Raw genomic sequence first — 22,925 nt, forward strand, 5'->3', positions numbered from 1 at the left:
CCTGTTGGGGCAGTTTTATAATCTGGGGTTGCTTTTGTTGGTCAGGTCTAAGTTCAGAAACATAATGTGACCAATAATTGGGGTCAGCTAACTACCTGAATATACTGAAAGTTCATCAGTGTTTTTTTCTTCTTCCCTGATGGTATAGACATATTCCAAGATGATGATGCCAAAATTGATCAGACTCACATTGTAAAAGAGTGGTTCAGGGAGCATGAGAGATTATATTTTAGACCTTAACTGCATTGAGAATCTTTGAGATGTGCTGGAGAATACTTTACGTAGGGCCATGACTCTCTCTTCACTATTACAAGATATTGGAGAGAATTTAATGGCACCATGGACTGAAATAAATGTTGTGATATTACAAAGCTAATCAAAATGATGCCACATTGAATGCATGTCGTAATCACAGAAAAAAATTTGTCCAACAAAATATTAGAGTGTGTGACCTTTTTTTGGCTGTGCAGTGGTCATAATATAGTGGTACCTTGACAATTTTATCAGTTCCAGAGAAAAATTTATATTTCGCATTGTGAGACGCATTTTCCCATATGAAATAATGTAAATGTAAATAATCTGTAATATTACCAATTTTCAACACTATAACTTAAGTTCATAATCTTTTTTGCATATTAAAAAAAACATTTAGAAAGGCATGTAAATTAAGTAAATAAAATGTAGACATTAAACCTCACTTACTGTAGCTTTAATTTATGATTCTTCTTGGCACCGGCTTCATTAAAAAGGAAACTAAAATTGGCCCCCTTTTCTTCTCACTACCTTGCTAACATTCTTTGGACCCATAGTGCTTTGTCTACACTAAATCTTGCACAAAATGCAAATAAAAAAAAAAGGAACTAGCCTCACTTCGTTTCTCACTGACCCAAAGCAGTTTTGAACGGCTCCCGGACGTGCACGCTACTTGCCAGTGATCTATAAACTCGTCTTACCCATCAGTCTCTCCTACCCTCACATGTGTCATGCTGCATGTTTTTTAATCATTTGTGTGATTTATTGCACATTATTTGAATGGTTTATTTAACAGTCAATTAATGTATTGATGAATAACATTATCATGGCAGAAAGGGCTAAAAGTGTTATAGAGTTCTACCAGTATATCAGAAAATGTTATCTCTGAAAAAACTGCGCTATATTTTTTTTTTGCTGAATTCAGACTTTTAAAGATAGAGGTAGAAGATAATAAGAAAGTACCACGGATTGATATAAATACGCATTCGTTGCTACCTGTAGAAAATTCTGGCAAGGTAGGAAAAAAAATGATAGAACACAAGCATTCGGTTCGACTTGGTTCATTTGCTTGTATGCCGAAAATAATTGGTATGCCATACTTTGGAACTGGAGGAAACCCACCAAGCATGCGCAAACTCCATGCACACAGACCCGAGGCAGGAATCGAGTCTGGAGGTGCGAGGCAACAGTGCTAACCACTAAAGTCACCGTGCCGCCTTCCTGATAGCTTTAATTCACAAAGTATTTTAAAAATTCATGAGGTGGGGCATTCGTATGCCAAGGTACCACCATAAAGGCAACACATTTGGTGCATAAATTGTATCATAAACCTATGGATGTCTGTTAAGTCCTTGCATGTGTGTAAAGCATTTTATTTATTGTTGGTGTCTATGTACTATATTTAAGCATGTTTTTAGTATAACAGTACAGTACAATGTAGTGTAGTCACAGGCTTCTTTCTGATTGGATGATTTGATGATGAGACAAGGGCACAGGGATAGGTGGAGGAGCGTAGCAGTTAGGGATTGAAAGTTGGAATATTTAAGCTGATGTCCATTAATTCATTAATCTTCTTCTGCACAAGGCAGGGTACACCCTGGATAGGGTGTCAATCAATCGCAGGGCATCCACTGGCGAACACACACACACACACACACACATACACACACGGTCTAGAGGAAAATTGGGAAGGCCAATTAGTCTAATTTGCATGTTTCTTTGGACTGTGGGAGACACACCAAGCACAGGGAGAACATGCAAACTCCAAAAACAGACCCCAGAAAGGAATCGAACCTGTATACTGGAGGCACATGGCGACAATGCTAACCACCATTACACTGTAACGTAAATATTTTAAACTATAAAAGCATATTGACATCATAATATTTTTATTACGTCTTTTAAAAAATATATTTTGAAATTTGCTCATTGCTGAATATTTAGTTTTAAATTTTAATTACTACTGAAGGTATTAAACGTGCTGTGAAGAGTATATAATCGATTTTATAAGTTTCGTGCAAACTATTTACTATGGTGAGTCGGTCACCTGTTAGTAGTTGATGGTCTATTTCACTTCCCACCCTGAGAGCACTCACTCTCAAGTCTCGCGCTGCGTGTGTGTCCGCGTGCACGCTTCAGTGAGCAGGCCACACTGCGCTTTGTTGGCGGCGGAGGCGGAGCTCGGCACTGAGGTGAAGCTTCGCGTGACGGGAGTCGCATTGTGCGCTGAGATTTTTAGGAAAAGCCCTAAAACGAAAAGTCGACACAGAGGAAGCGGAAAAGGGCAAGGAAACGGAGTATACCGAAAGGAGAAAGAAGATCCTTGCTGTATTTATTTTGTCGCCTTTTGTGTAAAAAAACACACACACATTGTTTGAAACTTATAGGGAGAGCTTCGGCAGCAACGGTTGCTCTATTGTTAGGGGTAAGTTAACAGTGTATTCATTTATTTATTTATTTATTTTTCACTTGTGGTCGAATTTGTCATGTGTTATTATCTTTGTTGTAGAAAAGTTAACTTTTACACGCTGATTTTTCCACGCTCTTTAGTAGGCAATGAACTACAACGTTTCATAGCAACCTGTTGTCTAGGAAACGGCCTCGCGGCGTTATTCATTGGTGGTTCTTCGAACCCCGCTTTATATCAGCGCACGTGCTCTCTGTATTGTTTAACGAAGAACTCGGAATTGCGCAGAAATTACACTTGCTTATAAAGTTAACATACAAAAAAATCTTTCTAATATGCCCATCCTGTGACTGACTCCGGTTCTGGTGCTCCTCCCTGTAACTCGTTCTCCGTGCAAATCAGTCAACACAACAAAGAACTGAATATTATTATTAATATACTAATACATTTTGCGTCACACAGACATATACTGTATGAATATCGTTATTATATAAGTTTAAAATGTGTACTATAATGCATTTGAAAAGTAAAAAGTCTGTTATGGACAGTTTGCTCCAACTCGTGTGTTTTTGTTGTGTTTAGTGCTGCTCGGCGGTTGGACGGTCACGTTATGGACAGCGCATGCGCGAACATCTTGTTTCCCGCCGGCCGGCAGGTGCGGGACGCGGTGCATTGTTGTAAGATTTCCCGCCAATATTGCACTCGTCCCGGCCTCCTGGAGCGCGAGGACACCGCAAGCCGGTCTAAACTAGCAATGGCTGGATTTATTCATGATGGTGAACAGAGAAACACCGAGAAAACTGCCCGAATGTGGTGCTGCTGGGTTAAGAACTAGAGAAAGGGGGCTGGGGTTCTGGCTATCTATAAACTCCCTCCCATTAAAAGTAATAAATAAAAGATTGGGAATATATATAAAAAAATAGTATCACACTACACTACAAATACATTTTAATTAAAATAAAAACCAATGTTCCTTAGCTGAATTAGAATCTCTAAATGACAGATAATGACACCCATACACCGTGCTAGCATTCAGAGCTGACGAGACAAATATATAAACACTGTTTTTGTGTTGAATCACTTACTAGTCTTGTGGTAGTTTTAGTCATGCAATTTAAAAGAGAATGCTACATTTATACTATGTGCCTTAGGTATGATTGTCAGTGTCACAATGAATGTAAAGACTTATTGTTTGATATCCGAGGCTATTAATTTTTAATTATGTATACTTAACGGTGGTCTAATAAACCTGCACTTTTTTTTCATTTTAGAATATAGACTGACACTATACAAGATGCCTCCTTGTGTCTTATTCTTGGCACATTTGTGTTCTGTATATGTTAAAGTTGATTTAATTTGATATTTACAGTAACGGGATGACAGATCTATGCCAAGAAGTTGCACAGGAAACCTGCACTAGATGTAAAAGTCAGTGATCATTAACACATGGTCATCTTTACACATTTTCCCTTTCACTTGTTCCTTTTCTTTCACACATCAGTACTCACACATTCATATACACACACACAGAGCTTACAGCGTTTTGCATTTTACATTGACCTGAGGCACCTCCCCACTACAACAGTCTCATTCATATAAGCTACTAAAAAGTCTGTTGTTGATTTCTCTACTTTGATTTAGCCTCTTTAGATTTAGAGGGATGTGGTCTCATTTTATCATTTTTAGATCATGTGTTCCCTTTCACACAAGAGCTCAACAGTCGGACTTGTGCACAGTGGCTGCTTTGCAGACTCAGAGCAAATGTAGAGGCGTTGTGAGTATTTCTGTATGAAGAGGCAGTGCAGGTCAGGGTGGCCAGCTTTGATTCTCCTAGTCCTCAGACCTTAATGTGCATTAGTACTTGTTTATGCTGTGACTCAAAGTCCTCCGGGACAGTGTCTGTAAAAACACACACACACACATATATATATATATATAGCCATCCTGGTCTATTCAATTATTATTATATCATCTAAGACTTTCAGTCTTGACTCAACTTTTTAGTCAGTGCAGATAATTATATAAAAATTTGCACTGTATGATTCATTGAATGTTTATCTGAGAGTGTGTTAAAAGAGGGGTACCATTGCATCGGTAGCGTAGGTTGGACCAGATGATGTTCTCTTGAGAAAAGCAGAAGACTCCAAGCCGACCTCCTCTCATAGTGGTGTCAACCAGTACATCCGAATCAGCCACCAAATCCATTCCCTCATAAAGTTTTACTCTGCCACACATATAAACACTTAGATACACTGTACTCAGGTTAGACAATTCTTAGTATAAGATGTATCAGTATATTTTAGTATCAAATCTGGAGTTTTACAACAGATTACTGGGTTTAATTCTGATATTGTTAATATTATTATGAATAATAATGTCAGTTCATAAAGTGCTTTGAAAATCAATACACAAGACCAAGAAACACACATGAAACCATACAACAGATAATTAAATGTAATCAGAAATTAAACAACCAAAGAGTCAATAAAATTTTCCCTAAAAAAAAAGAATAATAATACATGAATAAAACAAAAAAATATCACAATTTATAACTTTATGATACATAATAAAATGTAAGGTATTAAGTGATTGTACCTTTTTACTGCAAAAAGCATTTAACTGGACATATTTTTTAAATAAAATGTTATACATTATTCTATCATAAATATTTGACATACTTTTCCCATAAAATGCTTCATTTGATAAACTTTGTACTGATACACTGATCAGCCATATCATTAACACATTAAAATTGATTATCAATTATATACCAGTAAACTGGTGACAGGATCATGGGCAACCAAGGCTCATACTGTAGATGCCCACGGGAGCAAAGGCCAGCCAGTCCAGTTTTATCCCACAGAAAAGATATTGCTGGCCATAATAGAAAAACATCAGAACAACCAGAGCACCGCAATCTGCCGGGCAGGCAAAGAACCCAATGCTGATCCAACTCACAAATTCCCCAGGATCCAGCACCCATAGGATGCTCTGGACAAACAAGCCTGCTGTCCTTGTGCCACACACCCCAATGGTCTTGTGGAGCCATGCAATGAGGGACCAGAGCTACCCAGGTGGCACAAGGCAAACCTACACAGGATTTGGCATAATGTTTTGCATTATAATGTTACAACTGATCAGTTGAAGTGGGACACTTTAACATGAAAAATATATGCACAAATAATGACGGTTAAATGATCATCAACGAACATCAACGAAGGTGCTACTGTCAGAATAATACTATACTGTACATTGATGCCATAATCCAATTCGATTTAGAAGGGCATAGATAACAACCGTTAAAGTCTGTATGCATTTTGGGCCAGTCTGTATATAAACATACTACCGCTCAAAAGTTTGGAATCATTTGCAAATTTCTTTGTTTTTGTTTAGTGATTTTTTTGTTTTGTTGACATGCTACAACAATGCTGGGGATTTCAAAACTATGAAATAACACATTGAATTAGCTAATTATGTAACAACACCAACTGTCAGTTGTTATTTTAAGACAGCTCTTGCAAGAACAGTATTGTCAAGTGCATTTGCAAAACACATCAAGCACCATGATAAAACCGGCTCTCATTAAGACCATCAAGACCAAAACTTACCTCTGCTGCAGAGGAGAAGTTCATTTAGAGTTGCCAGCCTCAAAACTCAAAAATCACCAATTAACTGCCTCAGATTAGAGCCGCTTTGAAGGCTTTACAGATCATTAGTAGCGGGTACATCTCAACATACCTTTCAGCATTGCTTTACAATGTAGAAGGAAATAAATATCAGGAAGAACCATGGAGTTAGTGATCCCAAACATTTGATATATATATAAAAAAATCACATACTGTGATACAACATTTTTGCAATATTGTCCACTCCTAATACTCAGTAATTGCCCAGTAGCAACTGATTTGTATAAGAAATTACTAAGGATTTTAATAAATATTATTAGATTAGATTATAATTAGACAGTGTGGCTACACAGGTACAGAGACATAAGTCAATTAAAAGTGTCTGACAATTATTGCAATAAGACATATCCATACAAGAGAAAGGTTGCTGTAGGACAGGAGGGAAGGGTCCTGTAGGAGTTTGGAGGATGACGTGATGTTTTAGAGACATTCGACTAAAGTGCAGTATAGCGTGTGTGTGTGTGTTTGGTTCTATTCACCACTCTAACTGAATACAAAGCAGGTGTTTCTCTGTGTGCCTGAAAGAGCTTGGAATTTCACAGAGAACTGGCTATATACACACAGCAGCCTGATAGAGACGCCCCCACTACCCTCTCCCCCATCTGTTGTAAGTAGTAATGAGCAGAGAGGAGTGGGACAGTTTCTCCAAACCTAAATCCAAATCCCAGCCCTTGCATGGTTTTGTTTCTAAATGTAATAAAATGATTTCATGTTGATAATTAGTCTATTAACCTTAATAAATGCATATACATGTATTTAATTTAGCTTACTTATTTATCTCCTATGTCAGCATCTTTTTTTTCCTGAAACACTTGTATCAAGTCAAACTTTGTGTAATCGAATGAAAAATATAGTTTATATATTGTATATAATATGAAGTGAATCACACAGGTTCCTTTTTCTGTGTCTTTCCAGCACTACAGTCCACTACAGTAGTTTCCGTTGGATCTGCATATCAACAGGCACCAAGGAAATTCTTGCCAAGGATTTCATTGGCATGGCAACCCAAACAATAGAAGACCAGGAGGCCCAACCACTCACTAAAGTCACAGAGGTTTTGGAGGGCTAGAGCTTTAGGAAAAGGGGGAGTGGAACAAAAAAATAATACAAAGACAAGCATCCAGACCCCCATCTTCATGCTCACCAGTGAGGATTTTGTTCACCTTATGTTGGGATAAATGCATCCTTTAACTGTATACAGAAGGGCGCCCTCTAATGTTTAAAAGAATGTGAGATAATTAAATATTTCTGTTGACTGAACACAAACTAAATTGTAAAAAAAATATGAACAAAGAATTGTAGTTAGGTGTACAACATGGAGAAATTGGAATAGAAATTTATGTTAGACTATTGTTAGATGGTGTGCTGGTCTTTATCCTTGCTAGCTTTACATACACTCACCTTATGTAGCCAACCTGGGGCCGGTGACTGAGCTGCCAGCGATAGGAGGTTTTGTCTTTCCAGCCGACATTGCGTGGGTCTTTCCACAGTAACCTCACCTCTCCTTCTGTGTCTCCAGTGTGCCACAAAGCATTGCGGAGAAATTCACCTGGCCCTGTACGGGACTTTACTGCCTACAGAGGGAGCCAGGAGGCCAAGTGTGAGACGATTTCCTACATAATTTGAGATTACATTGCTCGGTATAATGGGCTTGCCAATTCACAAATACAATACCACATTAATTATACAATTAGAAGTCTGTTAGGTAAAATATATAAAACTTTTTAAAAATTCCAAATACAGCTGTGCTCGACTGAATATAAGTGGTGTATGGCTACCTTAAGCTGTAGACCAGGCTCAGCCATTGCTCTAAATGGCACATTTTGCCAATAGGTCTGCTCTGTCTGCTTCCACATCACAACATAGAAGCTGGATGAGTCCTGGTAACCAAAGATGAAGCCAGCATAGTCATCATCAGTTACTGTGTTTACATGGAAAGTACCCTCAAAGTCGACACCATTAAATGCAGTAAAACCTAAAGCAAGGACAGTCAGAAAGAACAGACAAAAGATTAATAACTATTTATAAATGCATGATTGTGGCTACTTCAAATAGAGAAAAATCAATCTTAGTAATCAATGTATTTCGAAGCCTACCGACTGCTAAACCAGGGTCGCTGTTCATCGTCTGAACAATCTCCATACCCTGAAATGCAAAAGATTTTTTAAGTATTAGCAACTATGCAGTTTTTTATTTATTTATTTTTTTTACTTAAGTGAAGTTCATACAAATAATTAACGAACAATTTTGAAATCGATTGACTAAGTTATAATGCATTACTGCTAGATTTAAGCTCATCAAAGTTAATGAAGTGCACAGGAGTTGTCTGAGAAATCATCTGCCACGCTGACCTGGTTAAGCACCACCCAGTTAGGATCAATTTGAGCATCACCCTCAGGATCCAGTATGACAGTCTGATAGGCTCTGAAGTCTGTAAGTGTGACTTCAGAACTCTCTGGACACACATCAACCAAATCCAGTACTGCATCATTGTCAAAGTCATTCTCACACACGTCTCCAACACCATTACCTGGGGAGATGGGGAGAAATATAGGAAAAAATATCTTGCTTGGTTTAAATTTAAAAAGCATGTTTGATGTTGTTTACAACATCATTTGACCTCCTTTAGCTTTGGTTTTACATTCCCAATTCATGTGCAAGAAGGATTCCTCATTCCCCAGAACCATCTTTAACAATTTGAGTCCTGGAATATGCCTATGTCTGCAGCATTGGAAAAATTTTATATTCATTTTCAAAATCCAGAAATCCCACTAAGGGTGGTATTTATGTCCATTCAAGACTCAGTAGGGATTAATCAGTGCATAGCAGGACACTCATAAAACCTGGTCATATGCTAGATTTAATACTTATGTTCAAATTAAATAAATAATATATAGTGACATTTTCACAGTCTAAAGTAATCTCAGATCATTATTTTATTTAAAGTGTGTCTTAGTAATAATGTACAGTATGTACATCACAATGTCACCACATTAAATATACATTTATGACAGCTATTGCACAGAGCTTTATCAATAATCTTCCAGGAAAAGGTCACTGTGTTAAGTGTTAATGCCACTGTTCCCCGTTGAGGTAAGCCGCCGGAATGTCATAAGGACTCAGGATTGGGGCTGCACCAGTGGATGGCTGGTTGACTGATAGAGCCTCGTGGACAAGCCTGCAGGAGACGCTGCCTGCACTGATCCACTCTGCCCATCTACTGCCGCAAACATTCGCCCTCTCTGCACCCTCACTACTTTCCTTCCCTTTATTTCCTTCCTCCGTCCTTAAACCCCATCCTTTTCCTATTATACCTAATGAAACTAACCTGTCTTCATGAGACCTTGCCTTGTGTCTGTATGTCACAGTTTGTAGACGTAAATAAGTAGTGATGGTCATGATCATAATACCAGTGGAAATAATCATGAAGTGATTTTATTACCATCGGAATCTTTTTGGTTGGGATTGGGAATGAGTCGGCAGTTATCAGGACCGAGACCTTCTGCAGTCTCGATGTCAGGAATTCCATCATTGTCATCATCATCATCGCAGTCATCTCCAATACCATCGTTATCCGAGTCAAGCTGGGAGCTGTTGGGGATGTCAGGGCAGTTGTCTCGACTGTCTTGGTGTCCATCCCCATCACTGGCCAAACAACCATACACTTTAAATTACATATACATTAAAAATACAATCAAATATAAAGATACTATGTGGAAAGGTTTATATGACATGCATGTTTAGTGACATCCTACAGAAAGCAAAAATGTTACAGAAACAGGAAGGCTTATAATATTACGTAGGTTAGAAGGTAGACATGAAGCTTACAGAACAAAGAATCTTTAGTATCCAGTCAGGGTGGTTTAAATTAGGCTGCTACATCATTGAAAGCTATATTTTAGGAAATAAAACAGACTTAATTTGTTCGGGAATGTAATAGGTAGGTGTAAATAAAGACGCAAGCCAGAATTACAAAAAAAAAAAAAAAGCCCTACAGGTGCACTTGTTGCAAATATCCTGTTCTAACCACCAGTTGTTATAATTGATTTAGATCCAGTGACCACGATGGTCATTGAAGAACACCATTGTCATGTTCATGAAACCAGTTTGAGGTGACTTTTACTTTGTGACATGCTGGAAGTAGCCATTAGAAGATGGTAACTTGTGGCCATCAACGAATGCTCATGGTCAGCAATAATATTCGCTATGAAATTCAAGTTAGGATTGATTGAAATTAACAAGCACAAAGTGTACCAAGAAAACGTTTCCCACACCCTCATACCAGGTCTTTCAGCCTGGACTGTTGACGTTGATTGCAGTCTGGCTGACAGAAGTGCAACCTGGCATGGTCTTCTGCTGCTGTAGCCCAACCTCCCTCAAGGTTTGTGTATGTAATGTACATTTTGAGATGATTTGTCTGCTCTCTGCAATCACCCAGAGTTGTTATCGGAGGTAGATTATCTGCAAACAAGTTTGGTCATTCTCCATTGACCTACGGGTATCTCATTAACTAGGCTTTTACTTTTGCAGAACTGCCACTCACTGAATGTTTTTCGATTCTTAAAGATCCATTTTGAATATCATCCAGAGACTGTTGTGTGTAAAAACCTCAGGAGTTCAATAGTTATAGAAATACTCAAACCAGCCAGCCTGGCATCAAAATTCATACCATTGGGCAAAATTAGTGAGCTCACATTTTCCTCATTTTGATGGTTAATGTAAACAGTACTCGCAGCTGCTGGTGCGTATCTGCATGATTTTATGCATTGCACTGCTTCCACATGACCGGCTGATTAGATAATTGCATACATGAGCAGGTGTACAGGTGTTCCTAATAAAGTGATGCCGAACTTGGCGTACTGTCTGTTTGGAGCCGTCTAAAGATATAGTTTGTCTTCAGTATTATTGCTTGGGTTTTCTCCAGTTTCCTCTGACATATATGCCAGTAGATGATTGTCTAAATTGCCCCTAGATGTGATGAGCAAATATAAGTGCATGTGAGTGCATGTAATGTACTGTCTTCTTTTTATATTTCCTACGCATTTTTATAATTTCCCTTTGATTCTGTAAAGCTGCTTTACAACAATGACCATTGTTAAAAGTGCTATACAAATAAAGTTGAATTAAACTGACTTATTCTGGGTGTATTTCCGTCTTACACCCAGTGTACCCAGGATAGGTCCTAAATCTACCACGAATGATACACATTTATCACATTTAACTGTATTATTAATATAAATTACATTTGTCTTCTTCAATACGCTTTATGAGTGCAAACATTTGTGCTGAGCTATAAAGTACTATAATAATACAATCAAATTTTTTTTTTTTTAAATATGTGCGACAGTACAGTAGGAAAAAAGTCTGAGGTCTAGGTGGCGCCAGAGTAATAGATAAGCTTTCTTACATTACACAAAAATTTAATGTGTACATGTGTGTGCGTGTTTAAACTTACGAGTCTTGATTGGTGTCGCACACATCTCCAACTAGGTCATTGTCTATGTCGGTCTGTAAGGACATAAGCCTCATTGTGTTAGCTTTTTTTAGCACCTTAATTTGATTACATTATCCCAATGAGTAAAGGCCATTAACTGAAAGAACCTAAAACAAATCCATTAGTTAAATCCAAGTTAGAATTTAAAATTTTAGAAATTTTTTAAATGTAAAGGTAAAATGCATATAAAAAAGATGCTCAACAATAAAACAGATAAATGAATTCAAACAGATTTTGACAATTATGCAATCTGTTTGGTGCAAACAAACCAAATATTACCAACCCAGTGGTTACTAGACCAAAACTAAACTAGTCCAACACTGGTCGCTTTAATTGCTTAAACTGAGACATTAGACCCCAGTATGGTGCTTTATAAACTGTAATGACCTGCATGGGGTTGTTCATTTCAGGGCAGCTGTCACAGGCGTCTCCCACTCCATCATAATCCCGGTCTGTCTGCATAGGGTTCGGCACTTTGGGACAGTTATCCAGCACATTCTGAACACCTGCGATGCATGAACACACACGTGACATTAAATTGTGATCAGGATTGTGAAGTGAAAGTTTACCTGTTTGGGTCTAAGCTGCAATGTCAATTTTTACTTTGTTTAACAGTTTCCTACATTACCCAAGATACTATTTAACTGCCTGCTGATATCGGTGCCAGTGGAAATTATTCTTATTATTCTCTTATTTCTAGCTAAAAGCAGAATTAAGCCATGATTTTTTGTTATTATTCCATCTAGCCATCTCTCTCACCTCCTCATGTGTACAATCAGTTCAAATGTTTATGCTAATCAATGCTAATTATGCTTGTTGTAATGTATGACATGTATGTCATGTTAAAGATTGCTAACTAACTAAGCTGAATCTGTGCGTTATATTTGATCTATTATATAACTACTGTACATTACATTCCTTAACTTTTGAGTTTTTTATTTATTTACTTGTACATTGGCGTTCTTGTCCTTCAATGATGTCAGAAAAGCAGACATTCTGTAATGTCTCACAGGAACAACAAAAATCCAGCACCAACCAACAATTTACCCACAGAATCCTCAAGCACATCATTCAAAAGAAACAGAGAAATCATATTGACCGTCTCCATCAATGTCTTGGTCACAAGCATCGCCCTCTCCGTTGTTGTCTGTGTCTTTCTGGTCAATGTTGGGCACATTGGGACAGTTGTCACATGCGTCACCGAAGGAGTCTGTGTCTGAATTCTGTTGGTCTTTATTAGGTACCAGCCGACAGTTGTCCTACAACAATGTGAGTAGCGGAGAAAAAAATGAACGCATAACTAATATTCATGGACTTCTTACACTGTATTTCAAACAGTCAGCAAGTAAACTTGGTAAAGATGCTGTAAATATAGATGTGTTTTTTTATGGTAGAATAGTCTCCATCAGTTTACCTCCACATTCTTAATGCCATCCCCATCAGCGTCTTCATCACACTGGTCACCTATGCCATCATTATCTGCATCTTCCTGGCCAGAGTTTGGTGTATATATACAGTTATCCTGTAAAAATTATAATACCAACATTATATACTTTATGTTATATAATAGGTGAGAAGTTAACAACACAGTAAAAAATCATAGGGGATGTTTTTTTTAAAATTATTATTACAAAGCATGAATTGTTTAAAAATGTTATAATGAACATTGCTTATGTGTAAGGGCAGATCATTAGAGTCAGAGCTGTGTATTATGTTTGGTAATTCAACACTGAATCCTTATTATTGCTGTATAAAATTTAAACACAGAGATATAATATAAGATATTTAAATATAATACCTTTTCCAGGAACACATGGACACAAAACATATTAGGTGCATCTAGCATATGTACACCACAAAAGTTTATGTGTATTGGGACAGGAAGTTTTTTAGTTATTGTTTATGCAACTCAACACCTCTCATAGACTTAGACTTCTACCGGCTATCCAATCAACATGATAGCTGTGTGTGTTGAGGGTTAACGCAAGCTCCTTCAGTGACATATTAAATACATCTGATATTTAAATACTTAATCATATAGCAGCCAACCATTCTTTAAGGAAAGTAGATCATTACTGGGAATTAAACACAGTCCCAGTTTTGGGATACTTCTTTGCAAATTTGTCAATTTCCAAGTCAGAAAAAAAATAAACTTGAAACTTGGCCTATTCTAGCTGCAACTAAGAGAAATTTAAATGTACTTTATAACTTCAAACCTGTCTGCAGTGTTTATTATTGTCCATGCAGGGCAAAGCACGGTCAGGATAGCCATCAATGTCTGTGTCTATACCACATGTGTTCCCATTACCAGCCCAGCCAACATTACACTGAAAAACACAGAACATATCAAGACATAAGAATCATACACACACTTCCTCAATCATACCAGACACAGCAAAAGCCACAATAAAATATGCCTGTTCCTAAAATTTGATGCTTTTACTTTTTTTCTAATGTAAAACTGATATTAGCTGTTAACATACCGCACAGGACACATCACCGTTCCTCTCAATGATACAGTGAGCATGGGAGTGACATGGGTTAAAAGCAAGTGTAGCACAGGATTTCCGGGGAAAACAGCCCGCTGTCTGATTTCCCACATAGCCAGCTTTGCACTGACCACACTTAAATGACCCCTAAGGAAAGAAAAAGTGTAAAAAAAAAAAAAAAGGTTGTTGGCACTACACCCTATTTATCATAGAGTATATGTCATATTAGGAAACTGGGATGCTAAAGTCTAAACAAAGGCTTTAATACTTACAATGATGTTTATACAGACAGAATTGGCTGTGCATGCATTGGCAACTTCCACACATTCATCTATGTCTAGACATTCCTGTGAAAGAAAAACCCAATGAGAGAAAAGTGCAGTGTGTCAGACATCACCAAAGTATAATATCCTAATAATAATAATATGTATATCTAAATAACAGGGGAAAAAATTAACCCCCCCCACACCCACAAACACACTCGTTTTCCATATGCATAAGCTTACATAGCGATGTGATAAGATAGTGTTGTGATTTGAATAAAGGCATTCTTTGCTCCCAAACTGCAGGACAAATGATGCTTTCTCGAACCACTGGCCATACATGGATGTAGCATCATCAGGATTACCCTATTATAAGATAATCTCTCTATTATAAGATTAATGCTTTTCTGCCAAAAAGAAGCAAGTGATCAATCATCTGCCAAGATAAATTATATAATTATGTAGTTTCAACATGCTAAAATTGGACACCCTATGACATACATTTCCATTAGACACAACCTAATGGTTTCTTCTGTAATTTGCATCAACAGCCTATTATTTTTCAAAACAAGCTTTCTTGGCCATTGGAGCAGCTGTTGCTTTTTCCAATTATATAAAATGGCACAATTTTTATAATAGTTTTATTTAGGATGTGGAAAGTGAGTAATGACAAAAGAACTGACTAATATGACGAAACAATTGCCTGTTTTTTTTTTCAACTGCATCCAGGTGCATCCTATAAAAATGTGCTTGTGTGTCCTTGTGAGCACCTGTTTGTGGTTCTTGGCATAATCTAGACCAAACCCTAAGACCGGTTTCCCCCAATATCCAGGTGGGCATGGCTCACATCTGAAACCTTTCACTGTGTTTACACATGCACTTGGAGAGTAGCAGGGCTGTGCCAGTGAACACTGAAATAAATGCAGAAAGAAAACACTAGCATACACATGCTTTGCATTAATATATTCCAGTATTTGTTTTTTGTTATAGCAACACACTCACTTCATCAAGGTCTTGACAGTGGCTGCCATTGCCAGTCATTCCTTCAGGACAAGGCCCACAGCGGTATCCTGGAAACTCAAATGTCTCCATGCAAGGAACACCATTAAAGCATGGGTTGGGATGACAGCGAGAGCGGGGCTCATGGAATCCTATATAACACATGAAAACAACAAAAATGAAAAAGAAATTCTACAATACTCAATTTGTTTCTGATTTTGCCATTTCTGGTTTGGTTAAAATGCTGCACTAAATCATGTCTGCCACTTAATTATCAAAATGTCCTCACATTTAAATATCTACTAATCACCCTGACAGCAACAGGCTACAGCCTTACAGGCTTATTAACATAAGCTTTTACAGAATTAAGTTTAGTTTTTTAGGGCAACTAGACTGACTTGAACTGTAGGTGGGACTTAGACAGAGAAGACGTACCGCACACTTGGCACTCCAGTATGGTATTCCTAATGAGAGACATCTCCTTCACCTATAACAGACAAATATGCACATCCACACACAGTCAAAAGACAGCAAAAGTAACAGACATCTATCGTGATCCATTCTTAACCACATAACACACACACACCTGTTCTCTGATGTCTTGTCGAAGCTCACCCAGGATCTGATTAAAGATAATGAGCTGTCCAATAAGAACTTTGGTGTGATCACCTGTGGCCAGCAAACATAAATCTTTGTTATATGCACTCACAAATATGAATGTTCTATAGTTGGTTAATTGCTCTCACCAAGAATGGAGTTCACTTCCCCATTTACTGTGAGCAGAGCAAAGAGATGTACATTTATTACAACAGAATACAAGGGAAGAATATACAGCTGGAATTCACTACAGACATTCAATAACACTTTGAGACTATCTTACAGAAAACTGACATAATAAAAAAAAATATTGTACTGTGTGTTACATTATCCAGCCGAGTATGTGATGTTGTGTTACCTATATTGTATGAGGAGGCGTCACCCTGAAAAGGGCAGTCAGTGAGCGCGCCTGCATTAGCTACGGTTCCCCCAAGAGCGAGTCTAAGGCTCTCCACTGATCCCTGTGATCAAAAACAAACATTTTCCGCGTTATACTAATATCTCCAGGATACTCACTCAAGTTGCCCTCCTTTCATAGCTTCAGTTCAAAATACGAGGGGAGTTTAAGTCAAACCAGGACTTGTGATGAACCTTCTCATGAGTGAAGGTGTAAAACCGATTGACATTTACAGAAGCACAGTAGGGTGATGAGAATCTCAGCCCAAGTAAAACATCTTGTAAAACATCGAATGGTGGAAATGCTAAAGAAGGCCGTACGGCCATGAATAATGATTCCACCCGAAGGGGGTTGGAGTCCCCATGCAGGTCCTTATAGTTTATAAAGCACCATACTGAGGTCTAATGTCTCAGTTTAAGCAATTAAAGCGACCAGTGTTGGACTGTCGTTTCTGTGAATATTCAGCGAGTGGAACACCTAATCATTGAAAATCTATGGATAACTAGTCACCAACCTGCGAATGAGACGCCTCTGTCTGTGGGAACTGTTCACAAAATCATCACTTACACATGACAGGAAATCGTCCCGGAACTATTTCCAATTATTTTTTTCTTACAGTTCTGTTCTCGCTTCAAGCCATTTCCACATGTTTCTGCCATTAAAGAATTTCCTGGGAGGCCAGCGTTTCAGACTTAAAGCAAGCGGTCCGATCATGGCTACAGTATACACAGAAAACCTTTTACCTTGGTGGTATCCAAGCACTAGTTAAACGCTGATGTAAATGCATTAATATAGTTGGGAACTGTATAGAGAAATAAAGGAAGTTTTTACTTTCATAACTGTTCTGTTATTCTTCATAATCAAAAGTCTCAGTTTGACTTGAACACACCTCATACAAAACTCTGTCCTGTACAGGACCACAACTGCTTCGTTGATGTTTTTCATACAGAACAAGTAAAACAGTATCTGAGTAAATTTATTTTACCTGAAGTCGAGCATATGCCTTGAAACCATTCCTTATCTCCACCAACTCCGCCTCTGAAGGAAGGGCAACCAATTGAGGCAGGCGCTGGGCAGAATCAACAAGGCGGCAGTTGACATAAAGCTCAAGACTGAGATTTTGTCTTTGCAGTCCTCCTACGCGGAGAATGATGGACTGAGTACGCCCATCTGCCAAGTTAGAGCTTTGCAGATTTACTGTGTGCAGCTTGCCGTCTTCACGAACATACCGCACAAGGGCTGTCAGAACAGTGACATTTATTATCAGTGACCTTAAATGTTGATATTACCTATAATTAAGTAGTTAATAATGATTTAAAGATTATAGTGCAGGCAACACAGTTATTATGTTGTTAAGGGTGATTTCGGCAAGGCAGTGGGGCCTTTGTGGAAGGTCAAAGAACATCAGTGTGTGTATACTAACAGAGTACTAAGCCTATCCTTTAATGACTTCAGTACTCTGACATTTCTTTTTTAATAGAACAGTACAAGCATTGATTAGATAATAATAATGGTTTAGTTTTGGTTTATGTTTTATCCGCCTTCTCAAAACCCAATACAGACCTTAGCACCCTGCTCAATACTGACATCACATCACATATAGAGTTACGCTCACTGTATGTCTAAAAGTACCTTTATTAATTTTGCCCATGATGGCAAGTTCTAGGTACTTTTTATTGTCCTGCTTATTGTAGAAGCCAAGCAGCACTCCTCCAAGTTTGGGTGGCAGTCGGAAGGTGGACACGATGTAAATATCACTGAGAGTTTTCATTGCTCCAGAAATCTTTTCTACCGCAGCCACATTCTGCTTGATATCTTGCAGCGCCAACATGTCTATCACTGCAATACAAGAACAATAGATTTAGTGCTTAAGAAAGCCTCTGCACTTAATCCACAATTATTATAACTTCAATATCATAATTTTAAGTAATAATGCTCCTCTTTTCTTATTTCCAGCTGCATATTTAAGGGGTTTTGGTGCGCTTTTTGTAATAGTCCTTTCTACCTTGGAGCCCCATATACTGTACAGTACACATTCACTCTAACTTAACATTTACAGTGCCTTGCAGAAGTATTCATACCCCTTGACCTTTTTTAAATTTTGTCACATTACAACCATTAAAATGTATTTTAATGGGATTTAATGTGATAGACCAACACAAAGTGGCACATAAGAAGTGGAAGAAAAGTTAAAAACGGTTTTCAAAATTTTTTTAAAATTAAAATCTGAAAAGTATGGCGTGCATTTGTATTTAGCCACCTTTACTCTGATCTTTACCCCTAACTAAAATCCAGTGAAACCAATTGCCTATTTTGTTCAAATCCAAAATCCATTAATGAAAAATCTGGTCATTCAGCATATTCAGGTCATCAGCTGACCATATTTTTGTGAAGATGACAGTGCAGAACCCAGACCTGACCAACAGAAGAAACCCCAGATCATAACACCGGCCACACAGGTTTCTACAGTAGGCACTAGGTATGATGGGTGCATCACTTCACCTGCCTCTCGACTTACCCTGATGCACTTCTTTTTTCTGATTCGCTTGACTGATAAGTGTTCTTAAGGCTACACAGCTTTTTAGTCCCAATCCTTTGAGTTCTCTTCATATTGTGCATGTGGAAATGCTCTCAAGTTTTACTGTTGTTTTCTGCGATTTAATTTCACCACACATTTAAGTAATCCTTGATCAAATTTTTTTTCTAACCACATTTCTTCTTTGAAGATGATGGCTCACCACTATCCTTGTGTTGGACCGTTCTTAACCAAATTTTAATAGTTTCAAGAATTAGTTTTCTTTGCTTGATGCAGGCCAATATTGTGACCCTTCTAAAAACATCTTGGCATTGATGTAACGACTTTGCAACAACCACAGGCTATGTTTTCTGACATTGCTGTTCAAAATATGAAAAGCTACTCACTTCATCAGTCAGGGTTAAGTAAATCAAGGTGGTGACCTTTTTTTGACAAGTCAGTATATTACTTGCTTAGTAATATTAGGAAAATAGAAAAGAAAACTGATTATCTTTTACAATGGCACCTGTACAAACTGATGTGTTGGAAGGAGAAAAAATAGGCAACCAAAAGATTAAATCAACATGATGGTTACATGGCCTTGTGGCGTATTCCAAGAAAGGACTAGTGAACCAGCAAAAGGATGCCCAAGGCTTACTGATGTGTGGAAAACTAAATTAAGTCTGTGTGGTCCAATCACACAGGAAAGCTACTATAGCAGAGATTGATAAAAAAAAAGTGTGAAAAGAAGTAAAGAGTGCCGACGTGACAATCACTTGTTTACCAGTGAAACTCATAAAGGGAATGTAAGTATCAGAATTATACCATGAAACAATGGTTAAAGATAGCCTCGTCCAAAAAAATATGTTTTCTATAGCATCCTTTAAATGCCAGGGTGTATGTATTGCTAACCTAAGGACAAAATTGCACAAGGATGCACTATAAGAAGATGACAATATGGCGGATTACAGTGTGATGCTCTGGGCAATATTCTGCTATCTAGGTAGTATCACCTACCTAAATGTTGCTTCAGACCAAACAGACCAGTTTATGGCAACTGTAGTCCTTACTGGCGGTCTCTTTTTTTAACAAGATTACATACCCTGCAAAATTTTTTATGAACAGTTTGAGGAATATGGCAGATTGTGCAAGGTGGAGACTTGGCCTCCCAATTCCCCAAACCCCAATCTCCGCAAGCATCTGTGGGATGTACTGATCAAAAAAGGCTGATCCATGGAAGGCCAACCTCACAGCTTACATTACATTACATAAGGGGCTGCTAATAATGTCTTTATGCCAAATTGATGCCTTGATGCTAATGTCTCAGATACTGCACCTCAGTGGTCTTGATATATACAGTTAAACCTTGGATTGCAAGCCATTTGTTCTGGAAGCGTGGCTTTATATCATTAACCTGCACTTCACCCTTATATATATATTATACAGCATATACACCATGTACTGTATATACTGTATAATACACACACACACATACACACACACACACACACACACCTACACACACACACACACACATATATATATATATATATATATATATATATATATATATATATATATATATATATATATACTGAATATATATATATACTATACTATATGAGTTTTACCAGGTAAAGGGCTTTTTTAGTGCGTTTTATTTTCATGTGCATGGGATTGTAGTGGAAAGTGCAGATATTTTTTTTTAAACCCACAGCCTAGACATTTCCAAGCCCAATGCCCAAAGAATCTATAAACAACACATCCTACCAATTACAGAATAGAGTAATGAGAAAGAAGGGAAAATAGTTACTTCACTATAGCACCATGAATAAATCCATGCACTTTAAACAGGAAATGAACAGTTTTTTTTTTATTTTAGTTATTGCAATATTTGGGTAATAAGTATAGATTTACATCAAAAATAGATTGCATCCACGTCAACAAAACCATTGAGCATTATCATCCATATAAGCACTAATCTGAGTGTTACATTTACAATTTTGGGACACTCAATGCCCGCTTAAGCAGCAGGTTAAAGACCCCTGCTGCCTTCCAAGTGCTTTCCTCTATAGTTATTTCTCACATATTGACTCACTTACTATCAAAATGTTTATGCAATGGTTTGTGGCAGGCCAGCAGTACTTGAGCCAGGACAAGGCTCTGTGTGTGTCTGAGGTAGAGACAGAAGGAAAGAATGAACCAAGGAGACAGTACACAGATCCAGGGAAGCGGAAAAGCCTCTGTGTTGTCTCACTTTGTGTTCAGACTGCTTTAGATCACCACACAGATACAGGTGAATGACAAATCAAAGCACAACCCAGCCTGTTATCCATGTCTTGATAAAGATGAAAAGGGCTTTAAAAAAAAGTAGATGAATTAAGATACCTAGAATACATCAAAGCCATTTGGTAATAAGATGCATAAAGTATTCCTGAAATGCATGACATGGTTCGGTATGAGCGCTACTACTACTAATAATAACAACAATATAAATAATCATTTCGATAATAAATAATAATGATGATGATGCTAAGTAGTAGTAGTAGTAAGAAGAAGAATACTTTGCAATCATATTGTGCTTTTTAAGATCCTATAAATTCACACTTGAGAAAAGCTCTTGCTTCCTCATGGGGTTATATCTGGAGACTTTTCAGGAACAAGACAACCCTACAAAACATTAGGTTTGTAAACAAAACAGAATACTGTTCCTACAATTTAATGAAGTTTATTTAGTAAGACTGATTAATAATTGTTTAAAACAACCACAGCAAAATGAATCTGTATTGTCCGAGGTGTTGATGATGCTCAGAGCATACAAAGATGTTAGTATAAACGTATTGTGTAACTCTAATAGTATACATGTGCACATACATGACAATGTACTAGAGCAAATAGAAAAATGTAGAAAGTATTTATCACATGCACTTAATTATGTTTAAATAAGCATAATTGTTAACGTGTGAACACAAACATGAAGAAGTACCACATCTGTCTCCAAGCAGCTAGACACAGAAAACTGATGTTTAAAAAAAAAATCTAAACAGAAAGTCGTTTTTTGGTTAAATAATTTAAGGATGTAACAAATTCACACATTTTACAGACATAATAATGTCTGAGTAATAATGATACCTTGGTCGTCTTGTTTCTCCAGAGGTTCACACAGGCAGATCTGCATCATAGTCAATACAATCCAGACTGCCACAGATCGCATTGCATCCATGCTCTTAGATTAAAAACAACAGGCTAATGTCCAGAGGAAGAAAGACAAATAAAGTTTTTCTTATCAAATCAGTGCGCGTGAAGTTGCGGTTGCCGCGTTCAGCGCGCGCTCCTTAAGACCAACTGGCTCGTGCGCTCAGAGAGAGAGAGAGAGAGAGAGAGAGAGAGTGAAAGAGAGAGAGAAAGAGAGAGAGAGAAAGTGAGTGAGAGAGAGAGAGAGAAAGTGAGTGAGAGAGAGAGAGAGAAAGTGATAGAGAGAGAGTGTGTGTATGTGTGTGAGAGAGAGAGAGAGAGAGTGAAAGAGAGAGAGAGAGAGAGAAAGTGAGTGAGAGAGAGAGAGAGAGAGAGAGAGAAAGTGAGAGAGAGAGAGAGTGTGTGTGTGTGTGTGTGTGAGAGAGAGAGAGAGAGAGAGAGACGGTCCAATTAAGCGCGGTGGGAGTGTGTCGGTTAATTAAACAGGGGTGGACTTTATGACTCACTCGTTCGATTCCCTCTGTTTACCCGTTAAATTGACATTTCTCTGGAATCATTTAGAAATACTGTGTATTTACCCCTTTATAAGTGGATTGTATGACTAAAATGATCCGCACTCTGGCTGTAGACA

General features: G+C 37.8%; 1 protein-coding gene across 1 annotated transcript; it reads right to left on the reverse strand.

The window, feature by feature from the left end:
- Positions 1-3,590: 3,590 nt before the first annotated feature.
- Positions 3,591-22,479, reverse strand: thbs3a (thrombospondin 3a). Its single transcript, XM_053494590.1, has 23 exons — positions 22,232-22,479; positions 18,217-18,423; positions 17,570-17,823; positions 16,546-16,648; positions 16,337-16,363; positions 16,177-16,259; positions 16,026-16,077; positions 15,594-15,742; positions 15,362-15,502; positions 14,601-14,675; positions 14,323-14,475; positions 14,056-14,166; positions 13,254-13,361; positions 12,939-13,098; positions 12,227-12,345; positions 11,801-11,853; positions 9,788-9,990; positions 8,697-8,875; positions 8,442-8,490; positions 8,124-8,320; positions 7,747-7,919; positions 4,744-4,883; positions 3,591-4,558 (listed from the first exon to the last, which is right to left on the reverse strand). Exons 1-23 carry the CDS (start codon positions 22,320-22,322, stop codon positions 4,497-4,499), a joined length of 2,889 nt encoding a protein of 962 aa, XP_053350565.1. The 5' UTR covers positions 22,323-22,479; the 3' UTR covers positions 3,591-4,496.
- Positions 22,480-22,925: the final 446 nt, after the last annotated feature.

Source organism: Clarias gariepinus, chromosome 4 (assembly GCF_024256425.1).
Source record: "Clarias gariepinus isolate MV-2021 ecotype Netherlands chromosome 4, CGAR_prim_01v2, whole genome shotgun sequence".
Taxonomy (NCBI): Eukaryota; Metazoa; Chordata; class Actinopteri; order Siluriformes; family Clariidae; genus Clarias; species Clarias gariepinus.

Coding starts and splice junctions, on each gene's coding strand:
- thbs3a (XM_053494590.1), bottom strand. CDS start 22,322: ATGGATGCAATGCGATCTGTGGCAGTCTGGATTGTATTGACTATGATG. Junction 9,991..11,800: donor TGCGACACCAATCAAGACTC/GTAAGTTTAAAC, acceptor TTGTTTGGCCAG/TGATGGGGATGGACACCAAG. Junction 4,559..4,743: donor CCTACGCTACCGATGCAATG/GTACCCCTCTTT, acceptor GTGTTTTTACAG/ACACTGTCCCGGAGGACTTT.